This window comes from Pleuronectes platessa, chromosome 2 (genome assembly GCF_947347685.1).
Source record: "Pleuronectes platessa chromosome 2, fPlePla1.1, whole genome shotgun sequence".
NCBI classification, from domain to species: domain Eukaryota; kingdom Metazoa; phylum Chordata; class Actinopteri; order Pleuronectiformes; family Pleuronectidae; genus Pleuronectes; species Pleuronectes platessa.
The window spans coordinates 12,573,649-12,600,680 of NC_070627.1; the positions used below are offsets into that span (position 1 = coordinate 12,573,649).

The 27,032-nt window shown below is 42.0% G+C and overlaps 5 protein-coding genes across 6 annotated transcripts; 2 read left to right on the plus strand and 3 right to left on the minus strand.

Moving 5' to 3' along the window:
• Positions 1-885: 885 nt before the first annotated feature.
• brk1 (BRICK1 subunit of SCAR/WAVE actin nucleating complex) lies at positions 886-2,281 on the minus strand. The gene is made up of 3 exons (XM_053439980.1): positions 2,098-2,281; positions 1,529-1,611; positions 886-1,421 (listed from the first exon to the last, which is right to left on the minus strand). Exons 1-3 carry the CDS (start codon positions 2,246-2,248, stop codon positions 1,395-1,397), a joined length of 261 nt encoding a protein of 86 aa, XP_053295955.1. The 5' UTR covers positions 2,249-2,281; the 3' UTR covers positions 886-1,394.
• A 1,162-nt stretch (positions 2,282-3,443) lies between these two features.
• Positions 3,444-5,067, minus strand: gpx1a (glutathione peroxidase 1a). The gene is made up of 2 exons (XM_053439969.1): positions 4,722-5,067; positions 3,444-4,003 (listed from the first exon to the last, which is right to left on the minus strand). The coding sequence occupies exons 1-2, from the start codon at positions 4,944-4,946 to the stop codon at positions 3,653-3,655; spliced, it is 576 nt and encodes a 191-aa protein (XP_053295944.1). The 5' UTR covers positions 4,947-5,067; the 3' UTR covers positions 3,444-3,652.
• An 834-nt stretch (positions 5,068-5,901) lies between these two features.
• On the plus strand, positions 5,902-12,641 carry p4htmb (prolyl 4-hydroxylase, transmembrane b). 2 transcript variants are annotated; one of them, XM_053411714.1, is made up of 9 exons: positions 5,902-6,946; positions 7,033-7,114; positions 8,359-8,549; positions 8,665-8,755; positions 9,007-9,169; positions 9,683-9,868; positions 10,132-10,222; positions 10,380-10,503; positions 11,816-12,641. In XM_053411714.1, exons 1-9 carry the CDS (start codon positions 6,557-6,559, stop codon positions 12,034-12,036), a joined length of 1,539 nt encoding a protein of 512 aa, XP_053267689.1. In that variant the 5' UTR covers positions 5,902-6,556; the 3' UTR covers positions 12,037-12,641. The 2 variants fall into 2 exon arrangements, with proteins under 2 accessions (XP_053267689.1, XP_053267683.1); XM_053411708.1 differs by having other exon boundaries at positions 5,905-6,946; positions 8,665-8,761.
• Positions 12,642-12,808: 167 nt separating this feature from the next.
• Positions 12,809-19,677, minus strand: slc26a6l (solute carrier family 26 member 6, like). Its single transcript, XM_053440811.1, has 19 exons — positions 19,538-19,677; positions 19,323-19,462; positions 18,992-19,102; positions 18,742-18,917; positions 18,489-18,653; positions 17,834-17,986; positions 17,476-17,558; positions 16,839-16,986; positions 16,605-16,718; positions 16,056-16,133; positions 15,868-15,963; positions 15,607-15,713; positions 15,445-15,514; positions 15,271-15,363; positions 14,759-14,869; positions 14,134-14,532; positions 13,306-13,360; positions 13,067-13,212; positions 12,809-12,835 (listed from the first exon to the last, which is right to left on the minus strand). The coding sequence occupies exons 1-19, from the start codon at positions 19,675-19,677 to the stop codon at positions 12,809-12,811; spliced, it is 2,412 nt and encodes an 803-aa protein (XP_053296786.1).
• A 3,000-nt stretch (positions 19,678-22,677) lies between these two features.
• On the plus strand, positions 22,678-25,656 carry kbtbd12 (kelch repeat and BTB (POZ) domain containing 12). Its single transcript, XM_053444761.1, has 5 exons — positions 22,678-23,809; positions 23,896-24,166; positions 24,330-24,480; positions 24,595-24,792; positions 24,889-25,656. Exons 1-5 carry the CDS (start codon positions 22,737-22,739, stop codon positions 25,056-25,058), a joined length of 1,863 nt encoding a protein of 620 aa, XP_053300736.1. The 5' UTR covers positions 22,678-22,736; the 3' UTR covers positions 25,059-25,656.
• The last annotated feature ends 1,376 nt before the right edge of the window (positions 25,657-27,032 follow it).

The window sequence follows — 27,032 nt, forward strand, 5'->3', positions numbered from 1 at the left end:
ACTGGCCATTTTGGCCATTTTACACTAGAGGTTTGTATGTGTGTGTCTGTGTGTGTGTGTGTTCGTGTATGTTACTCTCCACTAGAACTGATAATCGCATATATTTAGTTATTAAACGATGATGCCGGATCATGACTCCAGATACTTCCGCTCACTTTAACACTGAAGTCCTAGCAAATAGACACTGAGGCACCAGTCTAGTTGGGTTGTATTCAGGCAATTAAAGAAGTCCATTGTCCACGCTTAATTCATGGTTGGGTAGATTTATTTTGCTGTTCAAACACAAAGATGAACATGTGCTTCTCCTCATTCTCTGGTTAAAAATTAAAACATTTCCCTACCTGGTGCTCCCCCTCATTAACACACCTGCTACCTTTAATGTGAGTCCTACCTGGTCTAGTGTGTAGTGCCCCCTTGTGTCTAAAATATAAATGCGAAAATGACAAATAATATTAATCACAATATATTAAAACTAATATAATAGCTCCTACAGGTATGGAGGGCTGTGATGATTACACAGTAAAGGAATCATCATCTAAGTCTTGCATATTAATGCCATATTTTTAATATTACATGGTTAGATAAATATTGTGCAATAACTTTAAAAGAATGGTGTGAAGTTTGTGCATAATGTATGTTTATTCATATGGTGTTAACCCTGTGTGCAATCTGTACAACAGAGCACATTTGATACCCATCTCTTGCTTGTTTTTAAGATATTGCACGTCTATCTTTCCTTATTTAGCTGTTTGTTTTCCTTTGCATATATTTGTTTTGTTGAGTGTATTGAGCACGACTGACAACTAGATTCTATAAACATATTTCATAGTATATATCACCACTTACGTAGAATACAATAAAGATTTGTCGCATTGAGGAACACAGTTATTGTTTAGCATTTATTACAGTATTTAAATCCCAAAACATCACCAAACATTTTACTGTACAAGCATGGTTCCTTAATAAAGATGACGCCACAATAACTTGTTTAACATGGCACACAAGAATGTTCCTCTTTCATAAACCTCTGATGTGGTAATGGTGACAGTGTATACAACACAGATGGTCAACAAATTGTGCTGATACCAGATCCATAATGGAGCTCCATGATGTTTTTAAAACCAATTCTAATGGGAGTTATTTTTCATTTTGTAACATTGATCAATGTTTGAATTGCTGACGCCAAAGACTGACACATATCTTCTATACAAATGCCTCATGAGATCAAAACAACACAAAATTCAAGCCATTTAATATAAAAAATGGTCCACGTGGCCCCAGAAAAGGAGGTGGAATCCATATCACTTAATCCAAAGAGTAAAGGTGAAGGGGTAGGGTGAAATGGGATGGGGGGGCAGGTAGCTCCAGGATGTTATGGGTTTCCATGATGAGGTCTAGGTCAAAGTCTCTCCTTTTGTCACCTGGAATGGAGACACACATTTAAATGATGTTAAATCAATTTGATATCAATCAAGTTCAAATCAAAACAAGCCATAAGCTTGTTCGAATTCCAATGCAGGACACTTACTCTCGCCTCAATGTATTCAATCCTCCGCTCCAGCGCTGTCAGCTTCTCATTGAGAGTGGCCAGACGGGAGCGACACGACATATCTGATGGAACCAAAGTTGCATTTGTTATCAGTTGTGACATATTCGTGGAGCAGCATGTCTGCACTGTCAATAACCAGAAACAACATCTCTGCTGGTTACTGGCAAGAGTGACTCTGCAGCTGCTGGTATAAACACATTTGACAGCAGAGCAGGCTAGCGTTAGCAGTGGCTAGGACTGGCGTTAGCTTTCACATCACTCGACCGTAGAAGCCGTTTGACTCGACTTTGACGTCTGATAGGCAGCTAATATAACTTCAATCAAAGTATAATGCACCTCAACACCACACAGTCGGAGTATATGTACGAGAAAAACCAAAACAAGCCCGCAGATAGCGATAGAGCTAACTGCTAGCTGGGAGTGGCCATTTAAAAACATCAACACCAGTGCTAGCCACAGCAGGACGGCTAGCTCCGGCAGCTAGCCTGCTACACAAATTCACACGGAACTAAGCGTGTATTCCGCGGAGCCGGTCGCCGGGAGCTCACCGAAGGAATTCAGAAAGTCGGCGATTTTTTTGATACTGCTCGTGATCACTTCTATGTACTCTCGGTTGGCCCAGTCCTGGTGAATCTCTCTCTGCACTGGATCCTCCTGGCCGGCCATGTTGGACGAGTCGCGATACGGCGTAGCGTTCATTCCGGGCTAGATGGCTGCGCACGTCCAGGCAGGAAGGCGCAGACCAGACGAGTGTGTGTGCCTCACGAGCAGAAAGCCTGATGTAGGAGCGAGAATATAGAAAAAAGAAGAAATGTATTAATCTCGTAACACATTTAATATTGTTTTAGGGAAAGAAACTATCATCTGTAAATGCAAATATACCAATAAAGAACCCTGTTTTTGTTTTTCCTGAAAGACGTTTGACAATATGTTAATCTTATTTCCAAATCATCAAACAAAAAGCTGTTAAAACTCCTGTTCCTCTAAAACTATTGTATGGTGCAGGCATGCTGCTGTAAATGTTTAAATAAATAGCCTCATGTAGTGTTAGAATAAAGCACAAGCTAATTTTCAATTATTTATTTTGCGTATTGCCCTTATAACATTAGAAGTCAGGCAACACCAAAGCATCAATTTACATTAAATAATCTATGCTCGTAACCCAAGCCAGCAGAAGGCATTATTGGCAGCATCCCATAGTTTATCTTTTTAGGATAGAAAGACCTCATAGTTGCTAAGTTAAGTAACTTGTTATACTTATGTACATATAACTACATCTTCCGGAGGTGGAAATTCATGTTTAACACTCACCAGGTCTGTTCTAAATGTCAAAGTTATCCTGGTTGTATTGACATACACCAAACACCAAACACATAACACATACACATATTGACATACACCAAACACATAATACATACTCATATTGATATACCACATATATTCCTTAAACCATACTCATAGTCAACACTTTATATCACACATCCCAGCTCCCTGATTCAGTTCGCACAGAGACAGTGAGTAGACCTTGGGCCACAATCTCTCCCCCAGACAGCACACTAACGCAGCTGCACTGATACAGCAACATTATCACCTCTGGTGTGCACGTACGACATCGTCATCATGCGATATTCCAAGAGGATATAATCTATGTGCGCACTCTGTTTAAGCGTCTTTCTTCCTGTGCAGCCTCCTGCGTAGAACTAGAGACCCATGCATGTTCAATTGCTGGACACCGCGTTTTCCTGACCTGTGACCTCTGAATAAACTTGCTTAACTTCAACTTGAGAACGACGACTCCTCTCCTTTGATTTCCACCCGCAACAGTTGACTTCTCTGAAATGACGGTTGCCAATTCAGTTGTTTGTATTCAGTGAACAGACATGACGGCAGCAGCTTCTATTACAGGAAATGTTTATTTTGTCAAGCAATACAGAAAATGATGATATGAGTTATACACAGTGGGTGAGTCAGGCTTTTACATCTTCATCAGAAACTCCCCTCACAAAAAGGCTTAAAGGAGTTTCTTCATTAAGTAAACAGGCTTGACAACCACAGTGTACTGCACTGGAAACACTCATATCACATTTTGAATAGAGGGTTTATCTACTTGACCCTCCGGAGCAGCTCTTTAATATCTGCCTCGATATCGATGGTGAGGAAGTTTCTGCTATAGCGCTTGTAGGGCTCTCCATCTGGGCCGACCAGGAACTTTTCAAAGTTCCAGGAAACATCGTTCCTACACACCGGACTCCAGATGATGAACTTTGGATCACTCATGAGAGCCATTGTATCATCACTGGGAAATGGCAGGCTGCTCTTCAGGTAGTCAAACAAAGGGTGCGCATCCTTTCCATTCACATCAACCTTCTCAAGGAGCTGGAACTTTGGTTCAAAGCCATTTCCAGGACGGATATACTTTAGACAGTTTAGGATTTCTTCATTCTTGCAGTTCTCCTGTTGTAAAAAAAAAGTAAAAATCAATGAAGAGCAGATGGACAGTTTGACGATGAGCTTCTAGATGATTTTATTCAAATGAAAAAAATGAGGCCAGTGTTGTACTAAACTTTGAATAACTTTTTCTTTCCTTAGAGTATAGTGCATTTTTATGTACTTCACATCAGACAATAACTGTATTTTACACAATTAGACTTCTGACTGCAAAAACTATTACAAAATTATAACATATAAAAGGCGCAAGAATATAAATACTATACTATAATATATTGAGTTTTTATCATTAGCTCCACTTCTACCAAATACAACAGTAAAGTGCTACTTTACCCATAACACATTTGCAAAACAACACTGATATGAGCCACTCTAATGTATATCAATACTTAACACATAATGCTCATAAGTAGCCAACATTGTGTGGATGATAATAACACTAAAATAATAAAAAATAGTACATGTAGTGACAAATCAGACATTCCATTGCAATGGTGTATTCACATTTTGTGATATTTTATCTTTTTACTTGAGGATGGATGTAAAAACTTCTTTCAAAACCAAGCTTGTACTTCAACATTCATGAACAGTATTAGCTTATACTCGATAGTCTGATGGTGAGAAGCACAAAGGCCTTGGAGTCCTAAACATATCTGATCACATGGTAAATAAATAGGATTATAAACATCTGAATAATACCCTCACATGGGGCCACATGACTTGCCTGATGTCCAAACTGATTGCAGGGAACACCCAGAACAACGAGTCCCTCGGAGGAGTACCGAGAGTGCAGCTCGTTCATCTGAGTGAAGTCCCTGGCTGTTGTTCCTCAGAGAGACGCCACATTTTCAACGAGAACAACTTTCCCCTTCAGGGCAGCGAAACTGAAGGCTTCTCCAGACAGCAGCTTGGCGGTCAGCTCATAAAACCTCCTCACATTTCCAGCCATTCTTCTGAGACTTTCTTCTGGTTTCCGGGTGAATTTAACGGAGGAGACTTAAGGAAATTCACCTTTTTTTAAGCAGGCGGTCCAAAGTCGACTAGTCCAGCCTTCACCTTCCTCAAGGGGCGGTGCATCACGTTTTTGTTTTTTTTCAATTGCTAACTACAAATTCAACAGTCAAAACATTTACAATAACAATGTATAACAACGTAAGACTGCGTCAATTTAATGAAAAATTACATAAACATGCACAACCACAACAATTTAAAGAGTCAAATTCATAAAAAAAGTAAATAAATACAATTAAAATGTGAATTAAATTTAATGTATCTTCCGCCTGGAAACTAAGTGATGATTCTGAAAATATTAGTGTAACAGTAGGAATTTCCAGGTTTTATCAGTTTCAAAAGCTCTACATAAAATGACAATTCTTTCAAAAAGTGAGACAACTTAAAGGGATTTTTCACTTATTTTTTTTGAATGAATGGCACTTATGTTCTCCATTTTGAAACCAAATCTAATGTTACTAAAGGTTAAAGCTGGCCAAACCAGTTGTTTTTTAATACCAAATTGTGAATATCCTTCCAAAACAAAGTAGAGAGATTATAACAGAGCATTACATGTTCTAATGTTTGTATTTTTATTTATTCTGTACGTTTTACAGAATGCAGATTTATTACAATCAATGTTGAACCAGAGTCTCAAAAATTCGTTACAGGGAAAAACTCATTCATTGTTTCATGAAAGCTGGGATATCAGTGTGATGTGCTTTGAACGAATGAAAAGCTGTTTCTTGCTTGATAATAAATATTGGTAAGAAGAGAAATAAAAATGGTAATTGATTTAGAAGATCTTCAAAATGAGCAATAGCCCAAAAAAGCTGTGTCCCCCTTTCGCAATATAAATGAAGCATGTGAGGCCACATACAGATTAGACTTAAATTTAGGTTTTAGATTTATCAGACAGATCAGTGCATTCAATACTAACAGATAGAACAGAGGGGGGACTGCACTGCTCAGTGTTACACCAGGACTGTGTTTTTGCTTTGGGTCAGCAGGGGTCAGCATTGCACGCTGGGCAGACTGTTGCTGTCGAAGGTGGGGGGAGATCCAGCTCCTTCGGTGGCGTTTAAACAACATAATATATGGTCACGATCGGTTTTGTTTGGTCACGTTCACACATGCATCGCTCATTTTGAAGGATGATAACTTCCCCTCGGCTTTACGGAGCGGTGTTGTGAGAGGAGCCGCTGCGCTGCGCTCGCGGATGCGCAGTGCGCTTTGCTGCTAGCTGCTGGTGCTGCAGTGTAAACAACACTGACACCGGCCAGTGTCTGCCGCGCCGATGCGAGAAGAGATTCATCCCATCCAGACGAGTCCGGGTCAGAGACGACCTCTTAGTTTCAATGAGCATATTTTTTTAATTATAAGCAACCTGCGCTCTTCTCTGTGCGTAACGACGTCTCCAGGACTGGCACTGGCCTGAGCGCTCCTCGAGGATTATCTTTTTGTTTTTAAATCAAACTTGATCTGTCGCTTCGGAGCATCCAGCGTTTCATTCAGTCGTTTTGGGATTGATTACATGGACTTTGAAGAAGCACCGACTCCTTTCTTCCAATGACCGACGACCAGGAAACCTCAGACTCGGAGGACACCACTGCGTCCGGGAGCGCGACCTTGCCGCCGCATCTCCGGCCGCCGAGCGAGCGCCTCCAATGCAACAAGAGCAGCGTGTGCTCCCGCTCCTACTTCGTGGTGGTGATGGTGTTTTTCCACGTTTACATCATCAACGTCATCGCACTGCTGTTTTACGTGCACTACATCAGCGGGCAGGACGACGCGAGCCCGAGTCGCGACGCCCCCAGCAGCGACCATCGCCACCAGCAGCAGCAGCAGCAGCCGCACCAGCAGCAGCCGCAGGAGCAGCCACGCACCGAGTCCCAACGTCCGCCATCAAAATCTGAGTTCCTGCGTGATGTGTCCCTCACTAGGATCGAGGGGATTAGGGTGAGTGATGGGAGGATGCATCATCACCACAATTTCATCTGACACCCCCCCCACACACAAAGTCACTTGTGTGGTTTCTCTCTCAGGTGGGACATGTCCAGACTGTGTCACTGGTGCCAGGCAAAGTGCACGAAATGCGGACTCTGAGTTTGAAACCTCTGCTGTTTGGTAAGGGCCATAATACCCATGTGTCAATAACAAATGTGCTGCTCAACCACATCAGCCTCTAGTGGCCAAACAAGTCCCTTCATCTGGTGAGAGCAGATTCATCACTCACTTTACCTCTTCCTTATTTTCATCTTCATCACCACCTATCTATAACCCCAGACACAAAGCCTATAGACGCGTGTGTGTTGGTTAAAATCAATTAAAGCTGTAGGAAACAGACCAATAAGTCCTGAGGCATCTCCTGCCTCTGCTCTGCACATGTGACCCAGTTAAGTGCTTATAGCTGAGAGAGCAGAGATACATCTATGCCTGGAAAACACACTTAGCCATGTATCATCCTCCTGCATGCAGTCCTCATGTGCACAAGAGTAATGATCATGTGCAAAAATGAAGCGGACACTTTATAATGTATAAGGTTTCTGCAAGAGCTGCAATTCATTATCCTCCTTAGGGCATCAGCTCGTTGCTTATATTAGTTAGTGATTAATCTGGTGATGATATTATCTACAAAACATCAGGAACAATGGAAAGTGTTCATCACAATCTCTCACATGCAGCAAACATAGAATGTAAATAAGATGGGCGACACGTCCCCACTCACTCCCACTATCCAAAAATGAAGCCAAAATATCCCAGATACGAACGCTGCCATCTTGCATTATTCAATTCTTTAAAAAAACAGGGAGGAACTTCAGGATTGACAGCTGAGACTGACTTGCTATTCGTCCAGCACATGTATCGGCAACCTCTTGTCCATCCCATTGCTACTTCCCAGGCTCCGAATGATGTCATCGGTACAAAATAGCAACGTTAATATCGTGGATATTTTGGCTTAACTTCTGGATATTGGGAGGAGGTGAAGATGTGTCATCCATCTTTATATAACCCATGTATGATAGGATCTCTATTGACAAGAGCTTCACTATGTTATCATGTTAGACAAAGTGAAGCAGCAAATTCCCCAGGTGGAAAAGTTTAAATCAGGAAAATATATTTCTGCCTTAAATATGATAAGAGTAATTTGATCTGAAATTTGTTATCTTATTAGTTTGCTCTATTCAGTTTAAGGTTGTACAAAACTAGTCTAATTTAACTAAACAAAATATAACAATGGTCCAATACAATATAGCAGGTTCGCAAAGGAGTAAACAGGTGGGATAAAAGTGTTGGAATCAAACAATCCTGTTGCCCCTATGAGCGTTTTCTCTGTGGCTTTATCTCAGCTTGTCTGTTTATTTCTCCAGAGATCCCTGGGTTCCTGTCAGACAATGAGTGTCGTGTAGTGATGCAGCTGGCTCAGCTGAAGGGTCTGATGGAAAGTCAGCTGATGGTGCAGGATGGCCAGGAGGACCTGGCCAAGGAGCTCAACCTCAGCCCAGAGGAGATCTTCAACCTTCTCGATATCAACCAGGATGGACAGTTGCAGCTGCGTGAGGTGTATGTCAGTTAATGGCTCGTTGAGGACAAAACTGAAGTGTGTGACGTGCGGAAGTTTCTCAGCTCAGAGTTGGTTAACTCATCCTGTCCTCACTGTCATATCCCTCCAACAGATACTCACTCATTCTCGAGTTAGAGACGGGATTTGGCTCACGCCGGAGAACCTGCGGGAAATCTATGCCGGGCTCAAAGCTGACAAGGACGGTAATGGTGAGAAATCAACGTTAATCCTCCATTTAGGTTGCATTTTCATCAATACGTGATGATAAATATATGGATGCAGAGTTCATTGACAAAAACTTGATGTTCAAGGAATATTGGTTCTCTTACTGGCCCAATAAACGTGGCATCTATTAATTAAAACCTTTTTATTTCTGCCGTTAATGTAGATTTTTTTCATCATCCAAAGCTTTAGCAAGGCATCAGAATTCCTTACATTCTCATATTTGGGGCAGGATTGCTTAGTCTGGAAGAGTTCAGGCTTCTGAGCAACGATGCCTTCCAGCGCTTCCTGCTGCAGCGAGGGGTGAAGCGGAGTCAGCTGGTGAGAAACAGCAGACACACGTGGCTGTACCAGGGCAAAGGAGCACACCAGGTCCTCCAGGACATCAAGACGAGGTTTGGAGGATACATCATTTGTTTCTGTGGTTCTGAGGGATAGTTCACCCAACAATGAAAATTCACTCATTACCTACTCCCGACTATGCCGCTGGAGGGGTGGGTGAAGTTTTTGAGTCCACAAAACACTATTGGAGTTTCATTTTTGGCCTTAATGTCCACTGTGATCCAGCTCTAGAGGAGGACATCAGAGGACCTTTGTGCTAAAAACCTGGTTATATTTTTTACGTTCTTAAGAAACGGTCACCATTTACTTGTTACATTAAATTGCATTGCATTTGGCTGCAATGCTGTTTATCCCTGAAGCTCCAAAAGTGTTTTGTGTACTCAAACTCTTCCCCCACCCCTCTATCTACATAATGGTGAGTAGATAATGAGTGAATTTTAGTTTTTAGGTGAACTGTCCCTTCATTTATAAGGTACATAACATAATCTCTCAGAACGATTCAGAAATAACCGTCCCCGACTTTCCCACTTTTCGTATATATTTTCCTTCCTCTTTCCCTAACACAGGGTGACCCGCCTCACCCGGCTCCCCTCCGAATTAGTGGACCTCAGCGAGCCGCTCCAGGTGGTTCGCTATGAAGAGGGCGGGCACTACCACGCCCACCATGACAGCGGCCCCGTCTATCCCGAAACCGCTTGCACGCACACGCGACTTGTGGCCAACACCTCCACCCCTTTTGAGACGTCTTGCAGGTGAGATCACTGAGCCGCACTGTGTTTTTAAATCAAAAAAACAAATCTGTGAATGTTCAGATATGAATTCATCTGTCCACTGTGATTACTGAGCTGCGTAGCGACACTCCCTTGTTTCAGCTGGCATGTTAGTTTGTGTTACACTACATCGTCAGTTCGGAAAAAATGTGCGTGCTCGTCACTTGTTTGTAAAGTGTTGGTGTGCGTGTGTTTGTTTGCACCGTACATGTGTGTGTCATTTTAAATCTGTGTTGCACACTTAGGTACATCACAGTTCTCTTCTACCTGAACTCTGTTGATGGGGGCGGGGAGACCGCATTCCCTGTGGCAGACAACAGGACCTATGATGAAGTGGTGCGTAACTGTGTGTGTTCAGAGAGCCTTGCAAAAGTATTGTGTACAAACTGTGCATGCCTTTCATGTCTGTGTTAGCTCCCCTTAGTTTGTCAGTGCGTGCATGGGCCTGACGTTACACACACACCGTGTGGCTGAGTCTGACCGTGTCTTTTAGTCTCTCATACAGAACGACGTGGATCTTTTGGACACCAGGAGGAATTGTGACAAGAGTAACCTGAGGGTGAAGCCCACCAAAGGGACGGCAGTGTTCTGGTACAACTACCTTTCCGATGGAAAAGGTAGGATTCCCATGAGAACTTTACAGATCAATCACAACTGTAACAACACTGCATTTCAACAACTTCTCATTCCAATTCTCCTCTGTGTCCCAACCTATGGATGAGACACCATGGATCCACTTGCTTCTTGTTACCTCTGTTGGTTCTAGTCTTCACTTTGTAGCTTTATTCAGTCGTGCTTCTGGTTGTGGGTGTAGAGGTGGCTTTCAATGGGCCTTGCAGCACCCAAAGACTGTGCAGGCAGTACTCTGCTGAGAACACACAGGGAGCAGGACGTTGTGTCGATGGTGAAGAATTAATTAATTAAATTTGGTCCAAGATGCTGAGATAGTGCGACATCTAGTGGCATTGAACATCCTTTATGTAACCTTTAACGTGGCATTTATAGGTCGTGCTGACACAATTCAGGCGTAGATCAGAAGCCAACATATTAAATTATGTCAAGAAGTTATGGTTCAAGCCCATATTGGTTTTGTTAAGGAGGATAAAATATATAGTATAATAAATTAAATGGCTTAAAGGGGACATATTATGCCCATTTCACGACAGTTGATATGGTTCCTTGGGGTCATAATGAATTGTCTGTAACATATTATGGTCAAAATACCACAAGGATCATTTTAAACATCACCCTTTCTACCCTGTCTAAAACAGCCCTCCTCAGAGGGACCTGTTTTTAGGGTCTGTTCCTTTAAAAGCTAATGAGCCAGCTCGGGGTCTACCAGGGCGCACCAACAGACTTTCGCCAATTCTTTCCGGGACATTGCCTTCAAATATTAATTCATTCCATTTCGCTCTTGTGTCTTCTGAGGCTGGGACGGTATGTACAGATCTGTGCAGCCGACCACAGCGCATCTTGAGTGCTGCATTTGCTTCATGCTGCTAGCTAGCTATTCCAGGTGTATCCGAGGTTTGCAAAAACGAACTGAAGTGCTTTGGCAAATATCGTATCTATAATGAGTGTAGGTGTAAGAGAGATGCAAGAGAGACTCCCATTTCATAGTGACGAGAGAATGATAAGGAGCATTCTCAGTCACTCAAGCATGACGTTTCTGACCTGGAGGATTCATATCAAATCTCGGGAGTTGTTTTTTTTCCAGAGTTTTTGGGTCGGTAGACATGTCAGATATCCAAATTAACGTGTAAAAGCACTACAATAGTGGAATTTTCATAATACTAATAGCAGTCCAAATACATTCAGTCGTAAACAAAACATCATAAACATAACATTTGTGTCAGCCATTTTAATAAACAGAAATTATACAATGGATGTTGCTAACCAAAGTAAACAGAGTTGTTTTTTCATCGATAGGTTGGGTGGGCGAGCAGGATGAATACGCCCTGCATGGCGGCTGCGTGGTCACCCATGGCACTAAGTGGGTCGCCAACAAATGGATCAACATTGACCCGGATTACCAGCGGCAGGCCCGCTTTCAGCATCTGGTATCACGGCAGCCAGAGGAAGAGGAGGATGATGAAGGTCTGACTCTGAACTCGGACATACAGAGCTCCAACATCCATCAAGACTTATAAATAGCTCATAGACCAAATTTATATATATATATATTAAAAAAAATCTACTTAGCCTTCCTGAGTCCTGTGCACAATGTTTTTGGTAACATCCTCTGTGGCCAGTATGTAGGGACAAGATTTATTCAGGGAACGAAGTCACAGCTGGTTTATGCAACTGTAAAGAAATGCTTTTGGTAAAATGTTGGTCCGATATTGTTATGCTGTTATTTTTTAATCAACTGATATTTCCCAGTGTAGGAATGTTGCACTAGAAACTCATAAAAGGAGTTGAGACAAAAAAACAAACATTCTTTTGCATGTGTTAGTTTCTTGAGGTTTGCTGTTGCTCTGAGCAAAAATTGCACTTGAAAATTGAAATGGCTCCTGTTAACATTTCAATGTCCTACCTTGTTATTGCTGTCATTACCAAAAAAGGCTCAAACACTCTCAGTGAGATGCATGTGGCCTTGTCTCTGTTCCTTGGATTTCAAACATTATTTTCTGTTAGATTCCTCAAAATTAAACTAGACACTTGTTTGGATGTTTGACTGTGTTAATTTATTATTTTTTCATTTGCTGATGCACTGTAACACTCTCCCACACTGAATAAAAGAAAAGTAAGAAAATGTGTGACAACTCTTTGTACTCTTTTACGTACCTTAAAAACAAAATGTATAAATATCAATACGATTGGCTAATTTAATTTAATTTAATTTAAAAGTACAGCTTTTGATATTTCCTCTGGTGGATGTTTTCCATCCTCCTTGCTGGATATCCATTTGAAATTGATTCCTTAGAGTTTTGTGCTGCTGTGCATGTCCTGAAATCAGAAATCAAGTAATTTAGTTAAAATGAACATAATCATATTTGATCAGGCTCTTCAATATGGGCGTACGTGACATTTTGTTTGGATTGGTCGATGCTGATAAGCAGATGTTAACTAACTAATATGTTGTAACGTGTACTAACAGGGCAATTTACACATTTATCAGCCTTTAGTAAGTATTTTGCAGTTGAATATCAAAATACAGTGTGACCTGATCGTACTCACCACTGACGCCTCGTGTTTGGGAAACGATGATGTCCCACGCTGCTCCAGACAGAAGAGCACAGCATCATGAACAGAGGTGAAAAGATGTCTCTTTGTTATCGTATCGGAGAAGAAGTCACCCAGCTCTAACTGCTCCACCACACAGGCTGAGGAAAAAAGGTTTTACACTTAGCAACATTACAAAGATTATAAATCCTCATAAAGTGCAGCCTGAAAGAAGTGAGGAGGTGTTCAGTTACCTTGACAACCAGCCACGTAGATATCCACATCAATCTCACTGAAGTCCTGGAAAATCTGTTAATATAATATAATTAGTAGTATAATATACTAGTCTATAATTACAAAATACAATAATTTAATTGTATGTCAAAAGCTGGTGCCTGCAGGCCTTGTCCATCCCGCAAACCTGCCCTCCATTATTTCTACAATTTATCATTTGAGGGTTAATCACAAGGTGGGGGGGCTGCAGCCAATCCTAGCGGACACTGGGTGAGAGGTGGGGTCCACCCTGGACAGGTCGCCAGCGTAATGCAGAGGCAAGATACAGACACAACTAACCATTCACTCTCACATTCAGACCTACAGTCAATTTAGAGTCTCCAGTTACCCTGGTCCCTGACCCCAATCTGCATGTCTTTGGACTGTGGGAAGAAAACCAGTGTAACTGGAGAAACCCCACACAGACACAATGAGAACATGCAAAGTCCAGACAGAAAGACCTCAGCCTGCAGACCTTGTGTTAAAGGTGTGTAGAGAGGACCCGCTCCCGATGTAAATATAAAGTATTTATATATGAAGGGCCCATTATAGGTTAAAGAAAACAACCATTCGTACAATTTAGATGAAACACATCAATGAAAATATCACTTCCTGAGGCCTCTCCCCTTAAAACTCCCAAGACAACCTGTGTATATTGTCCATGAGTCTCAAATCAAACTCACACTATTTATTAATGGGGTTTGACACCTGAATCAACTGAAACTACGAGGGCTCTCCTTTAATCTTTCAAACGGTTTGTAATGTAGGGACATTTCGCTTAAAGAACGTTTGTTCATCTTCACACTCACATTTGTGATAGCCTTGATAGCCACCGTGTCAATGAAATTGGCTGTGGAGAGGTCGAGAATGATGGAGTGAATGTCCCAGGTCCACTTGCCCAGAGAACCGAGAGAGACCCGCTCCAGGTCCCGGCTCAGTGTGTCCTCGCTGCTGGAGCCCAGAGTGGTGGTGTCGCCGTCCTGCAGCTCAGACATCCAACTCAGACTTGTGCTGTCTGGAACGCCCCCCTTCAGGTACTCCCATCTATTGGGGCTGTCTGGCAACCGGGGAGAGGCTGGGACGACAAACACTGTCCCGTTCTCTTTCTTCGTCCAGGTATCGTCTTTGTCGCCTGTTTCCAACCACTCGTCCTCCACAGAGAACACCTCAATAGCAGGCACCTGTTTATCTTCCTTCTGTGCTCGTCTCTGAGGTGTAGATAGCAAAAGAAGTGATCTTTAAACAATTTGTAGAGTTTTTGTGATTTTGGCCATTGATTACCAATATTTTGGTAAACTGTATATATCAAGATTTCTGAAGTAATTTTCTCATAACATCTGGGTTAAAAAAAAAGTTATAAAAGGACTTTAAATGTCTCAGTAATTCCAATAATCCATGTTCCTGTAGTGACGTTATGCACTTCCTGTACATCACCTCTCTCTCGGCCTGTCTCTTGGCCCGTCTCTCAGCTCTTCTTTCTCTACGTCTCTGTTTGGCCTCCTGCCTCTTCTTATAGATAAGCATGTCACTGATGTTGAGACCACTCTGAATACGTGTAAGAAAGAAAAGCAAAACATCACCATCGTATAAAAATATGGCAAAAAAGAGAAGAACTTGTTTAAAGAAGAATTTTTAGTATTTAAAATGAGAAGAAATAAATTCAATCAATAAACTTTCACACAAAATGTATAAAATAAACCAAGGCACTCTTACTGTGGGAAAATTTAAAAGCCGTTATTAGTGAGGATAAAGCATAGTAAAGATTAAAAGAAACTAGAACAAAAATTTAATAATTCAAAAATACAAAACATTTATTTTGATTTCAGCCTCTAATATTAATTCACTGAAAATCTTTGGGGTTTGAATTATCAGACAGATAAAACAAGAAAATCTAATTCACCACTTTGTAATATTTCGTTTTATGATCGATAATGAAAAGAACAAACCTTTTCTTTCAGAGCCTCGAGGTAGAGCGCAGCATTCGCAAAATATACTGTGGCTGAGGAGCGGAATATAGTGACACCGGGAATCTCTCTCGCCTGTCAAATAGACAAACATCTTCAGCCTTTGTTGCAGTCAGTGTGTAATCAATTTGTGACTTTTCCATCTTTGTGTTGTACCTCTCCGTGTGTCTCTATATCCAAGTACAGTTCTGTGCCGGCAACATTTCCCAGAACAGAGTATGTTGGCCTGAGAATTGAAGAGAAAAATAACATAGTCATAATCTGGTTATCACACTATGACCCAGATACTGCAGAGAGAAGTACACAGATGAGTCTTACAACTGCGTCCTGAAGATGACCGTCAGCATGGTAAAGATGAGGGACACTGCCAGACCCACGTCCATGTTGAGGAGCAGTGTTGACACCCAAGTGACCAACCACACCATCTGAGTGAAGCAGCAACACGACACGTCTCATTTAACACAACAATGAAAAGGAAACAAGAGGAGTGACACTTCTGCAGACACAACAGCAGAGTCTGTCACAGTTTTTACTTTATGGGTATTTTTAAACTACGTAATATATAATTTCTCCTCTCACCAGATCAATCTTGCTCTGCCTCCACAGTGTGACAATGTCAGAGTGCTGCTTGAACATGCCCTTCAGATTTACAAAGACAATCACGGCGAGGACAGCCTGAAACGTGCACAGCCAATCAAAATCAAGTCAAGTCAATCAAAAATATGTTCAAAGTTGTGAAGTAATGACATGCAGAACTGCAGCCGAACCTTTGGCAGCTCCTGGAACAGTGATCCAAGTTTCAGTATGGTCACCAACACAATCAGAGATGAGGCTATTCCAGCCATCTGCAAGAACAACACAGGGTCGTTTGTGAGTTTATTTATTTATCTTCAACAGGCAGGTTCACATCATTTTATGGTTGAGCAGAGATGGATTCCACACAAACTGCACTATATGTATACGTTTCCATCCTTTTGTGTATCTGATTGACTGAAATTGTTTTGGTGTATCGTTTAGATAATAAATAGATTTGGTGAATTCCTGCATAATCGATAATTGAAGCTAAAAATGTTAGTATATGTTCTCCCTATATAATGACAATTATCTTATAAAGAAGAAGAATCCATATTATTTATAGAGCATTTTAAACAATGCTAAAATAAACTAGGTTCAAAAAACAAAAAGCTAATAAAAGCTAATAATTTATATTATAAAATTATAAACTCACACATTCAATTATCGCCTGTTATGTTATTTCTAACGTAATAATTTCCTCTTTACACCACCTCAGTTCACCTTGAGTGATGCTGCCTCACCTGTGTTTTTCCTCCTGTGGTCTCTTGGATGAGACTACGAGACATAGAGGCGCAGACTGAGTAGCACTGAAAGAAGCCCCCCACTGTGTTACTGAGGCCCAGCGCCACCAGCTCCTGAGGCAGAGCGGGGGACACAATCACAAGTATTAACAGGGAAATACAAAATATGAAAATGATAGCACGTTCATGGTATAAGTATAATTCCTGAGATAAAAGGTGTGAATTCTGACTCACCTGGTTACTATCCACCTTGTATCCGTGTTTCAGTGCAAATGTTTTTCCCAGTGAAATAGATATGGCATACCCAACAATGGCCAGTGCTATAGCATCACCCATAACTTCACTGAAGATGCTGAAATCTGGAATACTGGGGGGACTTAAACTGCCAAACAAGAAGAGGACAAGTAAATGAGATCAGATAGTACCAACCAAGATGGGAATTTGAGCACAAATATGATCATAATTAATGAACAGTATAAAAAATATAAATAATAGATCAATATAAAGCTACAAAAAGCCAAATGATTGCTCTGGTAAACCAGGGAGAGTTGATTGGCACAGTTGAAGTTAGTTGGGCCAATTAGCTTTCCCTGGACAGAAAAGGCAGCAGGAGAGACGCCACAAAGAGATACATGAGGAAGAAGAAACATAGAGAGACACATGAGGAAGAAGAAACATAGAGAGACACATGAGGAGGAAGAAACAAAGAGAGACACATGAGGAAGAAGAAACAAAGAGAGACACATGGACAGAACAAAGCTGAGCTGCTGGCCAATTTATATTTAGCTTAATTTATGTTTGCTCATTTGTTAAAGAACAAAATCATGTTGAAAAGTGAGACCCTGGTGTTATCGTCCTTCGCTACACTTACCCACTAGGAATTTCTCCAACAACTGAAACTGTGTAGTTCATGCTCAAGTGGGAATAGTGTGATATCAGTGTTGCTGCTGCAATCTAAAGCAAACACAGAAAACACAGAGAACACAAACATACATAAAAAGCCATATGCTCCATTTCAAATCCGCAATCATTAAGAAACTGGTCAATCATACTCGGGTTCTGGACCTAATAATTAGCCTTAAGAATCTCATTTTTGCTGTGAAGTGCACAAATCCAGAGGCCCCGGTGCTGTCGCTGATTCAGCTGCTTTTCAGCACTGCAGCATCAGCATCGGCACCGAGGTGAAAACATAACGTGAAGCCAGAGAGAGTGCCCGCGTGTCGACTCACTGTTATGAGCTCCATCGGGACAGGCACTGCCAGTTTTGCGCTGAGGAAGGAGTTGAGTTCCTTGGCTGCGATTAGACACACCATGGACACGACACTGACCACCAGGGTGGGAAGATGAGTCTTCGGCAGCAAGCTGCAAACATCTTTCAGAGTCTGAAAATGGAGAAAGATGAAGGAGCAGGCGAGTTAAGACTTGCTGATGCACTCATAAAAATAGACAGGCTAAGCTGAGCACATAGCTTTGTAATCGTTTGTCCACTATACCAAAACTTTACCCATTGTTCCTCACCTTGTTCAATGCTGGTTAGCATTGCATATGTAGATCCTATTTTGCACTAGCACAATAAAAGGCTACTGTAGCAGATAACATAGAAGCTCTTACTCCTAGATGGATACTGGGTTGAACATAACATTATTTAGGTAGAGGCTTTGAAATAAACTGGGTTTTCTGCCTCATCCTGCACTGTATATTATTTGTCTGGTCATTTTCTGTGTATTTTTTGTATCTGTGCAAATAAATAAATTATAAAAATGACATACAGCATGTGAATGGTTTTTCACACAAGAAGTAGTTCTCCACAAGATCCCTGAAGTATTTTAATCACAACCAGCCAAACTCTTGGAACAGACAATGCAATGGGATCAGTATACTCACATACACCAGTGACAGCGGACCATGAAACCGTTTCGGTGAAACGCCAAAGACGTACTTCAGTTGTGCCACCACGGCATGGCCTGCAGCTGCTGTTGTGTACGCTCGCACTAGAGGCTCCGACAAGTATGTCGCCACAAATCCAAACTTTACCAAACCCAGTAACACCTACAGAAACAGCCATTAATGCACAAGGGAGGTTGGATGTACCAACAAAGCAGAACATTGTTACTTCTGTAGGATGCTGTGTTAATACCTGAATCAGTCCTGCTATGACAGTGGTGGCAGCCGCCACCTGCACCCTGTATGAGTCCCGGGCAGTGATGTCCACGTCTGCAGTGGAGTTTGTCCCATTCATCATGGGGAAATCCGTATCTGGAGCAAGTCTTTCTGTCACGCTACCCACCATGATGCTGGTCATGGTGAATGTACCTTATCACAACAGCAACACATGTTATTACAGATGTTGTAATGGTCATTGTATATTACTCTCATTCTCTACTTACCAATGGAAATATGACGTGATGTTCCAAAGAAGAAGTAGATTAATGTTGGATAGAGGGACGAGTAGAGGCCAAATACAGGAGGTAAGGAAGCCAACAACGAATATGCCATACCTGTGGAAAACAAGTCTTTCTCAGTTCACAGTTATTTTTCAAGATTTACTAGTTTTACTGGGAAATTCCGACTTTGACTCTCTCCACACAGATTGTGAATGCTTCTACAAAGAGGCATTAGAATAAAGTCAAAATTACACATCAGGTTTCTGTTGTATATGAGACAGAACTGAAGTTTTCCGGTAATTTTGTTGATATCTCCTAAAACGTGATGTCATACCTTGAGGCAGGTGCATTATGCCCACACTGATGCCAGAGATGAGGTCTGGCATGCCAGAGTCCCAGACTGAGTATTTGGGCAGCCAGGACAACACAGGCAAGATGCTCAGCACGCTTCTTTTCAGTTTGGGTACTGAACATCTGGAAAGGATTAGAAAACACTTACTGAGGTAGTCAAGTAGCTCAGAGCAGACAAAGCCATGAAGTTTTCTTTACCTTAAGGAGTCTTTAAGTCGTTCGGTTAGAGGAGGGCGCGTTTCAGAGAGAGTTTTTCTCTGTGTTATCTCCTCCAGTCTCTGCTCGTCCAACACTTCCCTCTCCACTCTGTATTTCCTATACCTACGTTCAGAATCCATTGAGCTGTCTCTGTCTAACTCTGGGCTAAGTTTACTGCAAATAGCTCATCAACCTGTCCACCACAGGCATATGCTCCAGCTCTACTCAGGGCCAGCAGCAGCAGAACAATGTCAACGGGGACAGTTCTGAGAGTCTTGTCTGGCCACAAGACAGCTGACTCCCGGTCTGCATGGGTCCAGAGGTGAGCAAATTACTTAAACCGTAATTTCACCTGCCCCTCCCTCCCACTCACCCTGTCTCCGGACCCTGAATACTGCCCCACCCCCTTTTCCAACCCCCTTCCTTTAAAAATGTTGGCACGGAGATATGACACACAAAAACGTCAACGCATACATTTTGTAAAATGTTCCACATTATTACAATTTATAAACTGATCAAACCCTGTAGGGCTTGAGCATCTTTTGTTTATATCAAATTATCTTGTTTATTATTTGTTTGTAGACTATGCCAATGGGGACGGTGGTTTGGTGCAGATTAGCTTAACTTTACTGTGTCCACCGGAACATCCTGGTATGAACTGGGCAGTTTTTCTATGTAAAGCAAGTGTTCCATTGTTTTAGCTTCAGGGTAGATGGGACAGTTTTTGGTGGGAAAAAAGCAGCTCCATTCGACAACCGCCCGCACTGCAAGTCCACCAACAGAAACTAGCCACATTATGTCTCTTTTATTTTCTGATATGCTTTAACTACTTATATATTTTATTTATTTGAGGGTCACTGGAGTTGGGGTGTGGTTGGGTGTTAAGCTGTGTGGCTGAAAGTTTGTGTTTTAAACCACCTCCTCTGTTACGTGATGCTTTTACCAGGTTGCCAAGACGGCTTCTTCACTCTTATTTCAAACCAACTATCTTCACTGGCTTAAAGTACCATTCTCAAAAAGACAAGTGAACGAGTCCTAGCTCTCCTGTGCTCTGCTTGTTTCCCCGATGTATAGGTCTTGAGTAATCCTGTTTGCATTACACTGCATAAACCAAATTGTTCAGTTTGGGTATGGGACATATTAAGAGACTCCCGTAACCAGAGATGTTTTTGTCTGTCACATGGGCAATATTCATTTCTGCCTGTGTAATTCATGGCTAATGTGCAATCCATTTAACTGTACATATTCTCACACTGTTTGTTATTTCTATGCCATTTTATTTTTATATGTTTTTATATTTCCTTTAAGTACTAAAGCTTTAATTACTATTATTCTACTGACGTCTTTTTTTTGGACTCTGCACTTTGCTGCTGTAACATTGCAAATTCCCCCGTGGGGGGACTAACAGAGAATAATATTTTCTTATCTCCTGTCACAAGAACAACCGTACATCATGTGGCCTAATGGTTAACTATGCGGTCAGGATGTCGTGGACAGTGGCACGACAATGACCGGAGGAAGCACAGGAGGCAATTATCATCTTAAAGAGGAGAAAGATTAACTGTGCTGAATGTCAGTTGTATGTTTGACATCTGAGTTTCCATCCTCTCTGCTTTTTCCATTTACTGGCAGAACTAAAGTTAACGAACCATGAAATTTCACCTGAAGATCAAATTACACCGGTGAACTGAGTCAGAAGTTTTTTTTTTTCTCAAGGATTTGCCACATAAAAGATTACAGCTAAGAAAGTTGGATATAAACATTTGCCAACTTTATTGCGTTGGATGCAGCAGTCTCAGGAACAGGTATGTTAAAGATTAAACATTAGAAAAGTGATGTCCTTTAGACCATGTGCGCTTGCAGTGTACACTGGGCCTTTAACGGGATGAAATATGAATCCCAGCTGGTTGCTTCATTCCAGGGCTGCAAACCAGGAGTGACGCAAACAAACTATAGTGGAAAATTATCCAAAACAAAGTACACAATTAACCCAGAGGACTGAAATTATGAAAAGTCATAGTAATTCACAGTATTACAACATCACTGCAGAAAAACCTACTCAATCCAGATCACTCAAACCCTGCTGACCCACTTGCTGAACGACACTGTCTATTTTGGGGTTAGCGGCTCAGAGGGCCGCAGCGGTGGAGGGGCTACCTATCTTTGTCTCAGCCACTCGCTGACCCCTCGACAAACAAATTCGGCAACAACACCGACACACGTTGCACGATGAAAAACATGGATCTCTACTGGTGTTTTTAGACTAAAGATAACAGGAGATAAGAGGCGCTGACAACTTTGGTAAGAGGAGTAACAAGGAGCCGCTGTACTGCATGATCACTAACTTGTTCATAGACGATTGTGTCATTTGGCTTTTTATAGTACTAACCAGGAATGTTCATCAGAATGCCGGCTGTTACATATGTTCGTGAAAATGACAAAATGTTTGTGATTGCTGCAGGCATCAACAAGATGCTTTATTTACTCTTGATGGTCAGAATATTTGAAGTTGGATGAACTGCTAATAGATCACAAATAATTACTGCTTATCTTCTACATATGTTTTCATGTCAATTATCATAAGATTAGAAGGCTAATTGAAAGCCAACAGTTGATCATTCTCAACAGTTTTGATATCGCAAACCAATTTCGTATTACTTTACAATTATTGACATATGGTTCAATATAAGAGCCCGAACAATATGGATTTTTGAGGGTCGATGCTGATATTATAAACAAAAAAATGTCAGATAGCAATATATATATATATATATATATATATATATATATATATATAAACATATTTAAAGAGTAATTGGCACAGATTCCCATGATGAAATAATCTAACCCTTTTCATGGTTTAACAATCAATTTAATTATAACTATAAAAAGAAAACATAAATACAAACAGATAGAGCTCGGATTAAGAATATAGACATGTTTTATATTGATGCGCATCCTTTCTGCAGTGTTTATTCTGTAGAATAAAAAAAATCATATTTGCAGGTATCGGAAAACGTAAACACTGATGTGTGTGAAAAGCTCATATTGAATTGGTCGATATATCACTCGGGCTCTACTTGATTTTCTCCTCTTTGTTTTTCAGACACAAACTCGTCACTACTTGTCCATTAGTGCATAAAATCTCCCGTGTAACTTTAAATATTATTATTATTATTACAAGATAGTTTGGAGCAAAATGGATCTTACAGCCAAACATGGAGTGGTCCTGCTGGAGCAGTTGAGGAGGATGAGGGAGTCTGAGCATCTGACGGATGTGGTGCTGGTCGCTGAGGGCATCAGCTTCCCCTGTCACAGAGTGGTGCTGTCCGCCTTCAGCCCTTACTTCCGTGTTATGTTCACGTGCGGCCTTCGTGAGTGCAACAACAGAGAAATATTCCTTCGTGACACCCCCGCAGACAGCCTGGCTCTTCTCTTGAACTACATGTACTGCTCCGACCTTCCTCTTACTAACTCCAATGTTCAAGGCATCTCCATTGCAGCTTTTCTCCTGCAGATGGACGACGTCTTCACACGCTGCCAGCAGCACATGACCGAGAACATGGATGCCTCCAACTGCCTTGGTGTCTTTTATTTTGCCCGGGACCTCGGTGCAGAGGAACTGGCCGACCAGGCTCAGCGCTTCCTGAGGCAGAACTTTGTCCAAGTCTGCCAGAATGAGGAGGTCCTGGAGCTGGAGGCTCATCAGCTGGGGAAGCTCCTGAGTTCTGATGACCTCAATGTTTCTGGAGAAGAGACCATCCTGGATGTGGTCCTTCACTGGGTCAAACACAGCACACTGACAGATAGGGAGGTTCGTAGTTGGCACCTTCCAGAGCTTCTGAGGAAGGTTCGCTTACCCCTGATAAGCCCCGACTATCTAAGGGAGGCGTTGAAGAGAAACACAGCCCTGCTGGCTGATGCTGAATGTCTACAGATTGTGAACGAGGCCTTAGAGGCCACAGCGATGCATCCCTCGGCTGCACCGCGTAAACTGAAGCTGCGGTACGGCATGGAGACTACAGACCTGCTGCTCTGTGTCGGTAATGACGGTGGTGGGATTCGGTCGAGATATGGCAACTATGCCGAGCGCAGCTTTTGCTATGCCCCATCCACGGGCCGAACCTACTACATCACCTCACCTCGCTATGGAGAGGCTCTGGGGTACGTGTGCGCCGGGGTTGTAACTAAAGGAAATGACATTATCGTGGCGGGGGAGGTAGGTGTTCGCAGGATGGCCCGGCAGAAGGTCATGAATGTTGAAATCTACAGGTAAGATGAATATGAAACAATCAATATGACATATCTGCGTTTGCTGGCCTCACACAGACGTTACTATTGGTTGTGTTGGGTTGAAGGTACAAAGTCGAAGCCCAAGGAAGCTGGGAGCACCTGACATCTGCAGAGTACCGGGATTCTTATGCCCTGGGGTCACTGGAGGACACGCTGTACCTGGTGGGTGGGCAGATGAGGCTGAAGAACCAGTTCCTCATCACCAACTGTGTGGAGCGATGGTCTCTGCAGGGCGGACCCTGGCGCAGCGCAGCGCCACTGCCTCTGCCTCTGGCCTTTCACAGCCTGGTCAGGATGAAAGATCGCCTCTATGTGATAGGTGGTCGGAGCCCACAGGTGACGTGATGTAAAAACACCTTTACATATGTGTGAATTATTCAAAAACATGCATTCAGCTGTGTGTGACAATATACAGAGTTAGTACACTGTTAGCAAGTGACTCTTCTCTGACTGCAGCTGTTCTGCTTTGTCGTCCCCTCCCTCCCCTTCAACCATCCAGTCATACCGGACAGATGATGAGCCGGACCGTCTTAGTAACTGCCTTCTGGAGTATGACCCAAACACAAACAAGTGGACAGAACTGGCTCCCATGAGATACTCTAAGTACCGCTGCAGTGCTGTGGAACTCAATGGTGACATTTTTGTGATGGGTAAGATTCTGCTTTGTAGTAACTCACATTTATTAGTTCAGATGTATTCAATTTTTTCCATTTAATCATGTTGTAGTACATGCACAAACATGGTATGACCATGCACCTGTATAGGAGGCATCGGCTGCGAAGGTGTGGACCGTGGCCAATCACGCCACTGCCTTGATGCTGTGGAGATCTACAACGCAGATGGAGATTATTGGAGAGATGGACCCCCTCTCCCATGTGCACAGCTCTCCCTGCGCACCAATGCCTGTAATGCAGGAGTGGTGGGAGGCAAGATTTATGTGTGTGGATATTACAAAGGAGCAGGTGAATGAAATGAAACAAAATCCATATCTATTGAAATGTTTGAAATTGATTTTTGAAGTCAGTGTAATTCTCCAACTGTGTCTTCACCACCCTCAGATCGCCATGATGATATAACAAAGGAAATTTTGGAGCTGGACCCATGTGAAAAACGGTGGAGTGTGGTGGCTCGGCAAGTGCTGATGCACGACAACTATGACGTCTGCCTGGTGGCAAATCTCAACCCAAGGGGACTCATGGCCCCTTCTGCAGACTTAGTGAAACTGTGACATCCCTGTCACATCCGATCAAAGTCTGTTTGTTAGAATTAGTGAAGGATATTAATTATTAATCATTAATGCACTTATCGCTGGGCCAAAGGCAGAGAAGTAGAAAAAGTCTGCATGAAAGAGGAAGTTGATGATTTGCACGTTTGCTGAATGAGAATAGAAATTAAGTTTTATAAATACTGTTTCCATTGTTTTTTATATTGAGGCCCTTTTCCCAGCAGACGTTTAGACTCAGGAGTAACTGTTTACCTGGGACATATAAACTGAGCAGAGCCATTATTAATGCTATCAGACACGTCTGTTGTGAAAAAGGTCTGTTGTGTTGGGTCTGTAGAGAAGATTGATAACCTATAACCTTCAGCCGTGTAATTCATAGCTGAAACATAATTAGCAACACCAGTAGGTGGTTTCCTTCACTATTAAACAGGCTCGCATTATGATTAGACTTATGAACTTGTTTCCAAACAAATTAAACTAAAACACTGTCCACAGTTTTAAAGAGTGAATAGCAGAGCTTTAATAACTTAATTGATTTTGACAGACTAAGTACATGTATACAAATATATTTTATATAGTTTTCCCCGATATCAATATATATACTGTTCATCAATTTGTTCTGTTTTTTGTGTTTTAGGTAAGCTTGCCATAGCAAAAAACTGTTAAAAACTGTGAATAAATGAAGCATTGTTGTTGAGTTATGAACAGACTATTCTGTACACTTTTTATTTGATATAAAAGTTTTGAACTTATGCAGTCTTACACAACAAAGTGAAAAGACGTGATGTTAGAAGAACAGCCAAACATGAAGCAAGTTATCTTACTTCCACTTCTACAACACAACGTATCTTTTACCTGTGCCACGTTCAAACATCAGTTACATTGTAGATGAAATTCCAAAAGAATTATTTAGAAGTATTTCTTTGCCAAACGTTTCAGGTAATTTACATTTTAAAGTCAACAGTATGAGTAATGAATAAATTATATATATTTTTTAAGTGGGCAAAGAAACTTAACTGTTACCTGCAACATTTGTGTTTGTAAGTAGACAAATAAATGTATCACTGAATTCATTCTTCAAACTCAGAATCCATAAATACCTGAACACAGCCACAATAATAATAAATATAATAGTATAAAAATAAATCACTTTTTTGTCTCCAGAAATGGGAACACAAACACTACAACGCCATGAATCTTGAACTCATCCTCTAAAAGCCTAAATCAGAACTACAGTCTATGTCAAACAACTGCCAGAAGCCTTTCACTGGGGTCGCTGTCTTGGTCTCTGCTGACTTCTCTAAGATGGGTTCGATTCCTGCCAGGCACGCAGAGCTGTTGCTGTCCTGAGACCAGCAGCTAAGGGGGGTGAGGAGACACCCTGCAGCTTTACTGGACCTCGTCTCCCTGCAGAGCACTGACAGACATTCTGTGTTGTCCTGGCTGGTTTTCCTCTTCAGATCACAGCGCTTACTGCGGGGGGATACAAGATTCTGCACTTTCTTACAGTTTATCAAAGATGGACTGTTTTCCTCAGAGACTTTGCGTTTACTCCTCTGTGAGAGTGTCTGTGCTTTCTTTGTGCGCTTCCTTTGGCTTCTGGATTTCCTCTTTCCAATGCTGCAGCTGCGATCCTGAGGGGGAGCTTCAATCTGTTTGTGTTCCAGGTTGTGAGGTGTGGACTTGAGTGCTGTGCCTTCGAGCTCTTTGTTCTGAAGGATGCTGGTGGCCGACTGTTCCAGTTCCGGTAAAGTCTGGATGCTCCTGTCCATCCCTCTCTGAGGGCCGGGTTTGGCTGAATGCTCCGAGGCAAGGGTGCTGAGCAGCTTCAGGGCCTCTGCAAGCAAGTTCCGCTCTCTCTCCTGCTCCTCTCTCAAACTCTCAAGACTACTCTTCAAGATTTGCAGATTTGAACCAAGATCTGCTGTGGTGTCTGCACTCTAAAGGAAAAAATAAACAGGTGTCATGATCACTGAT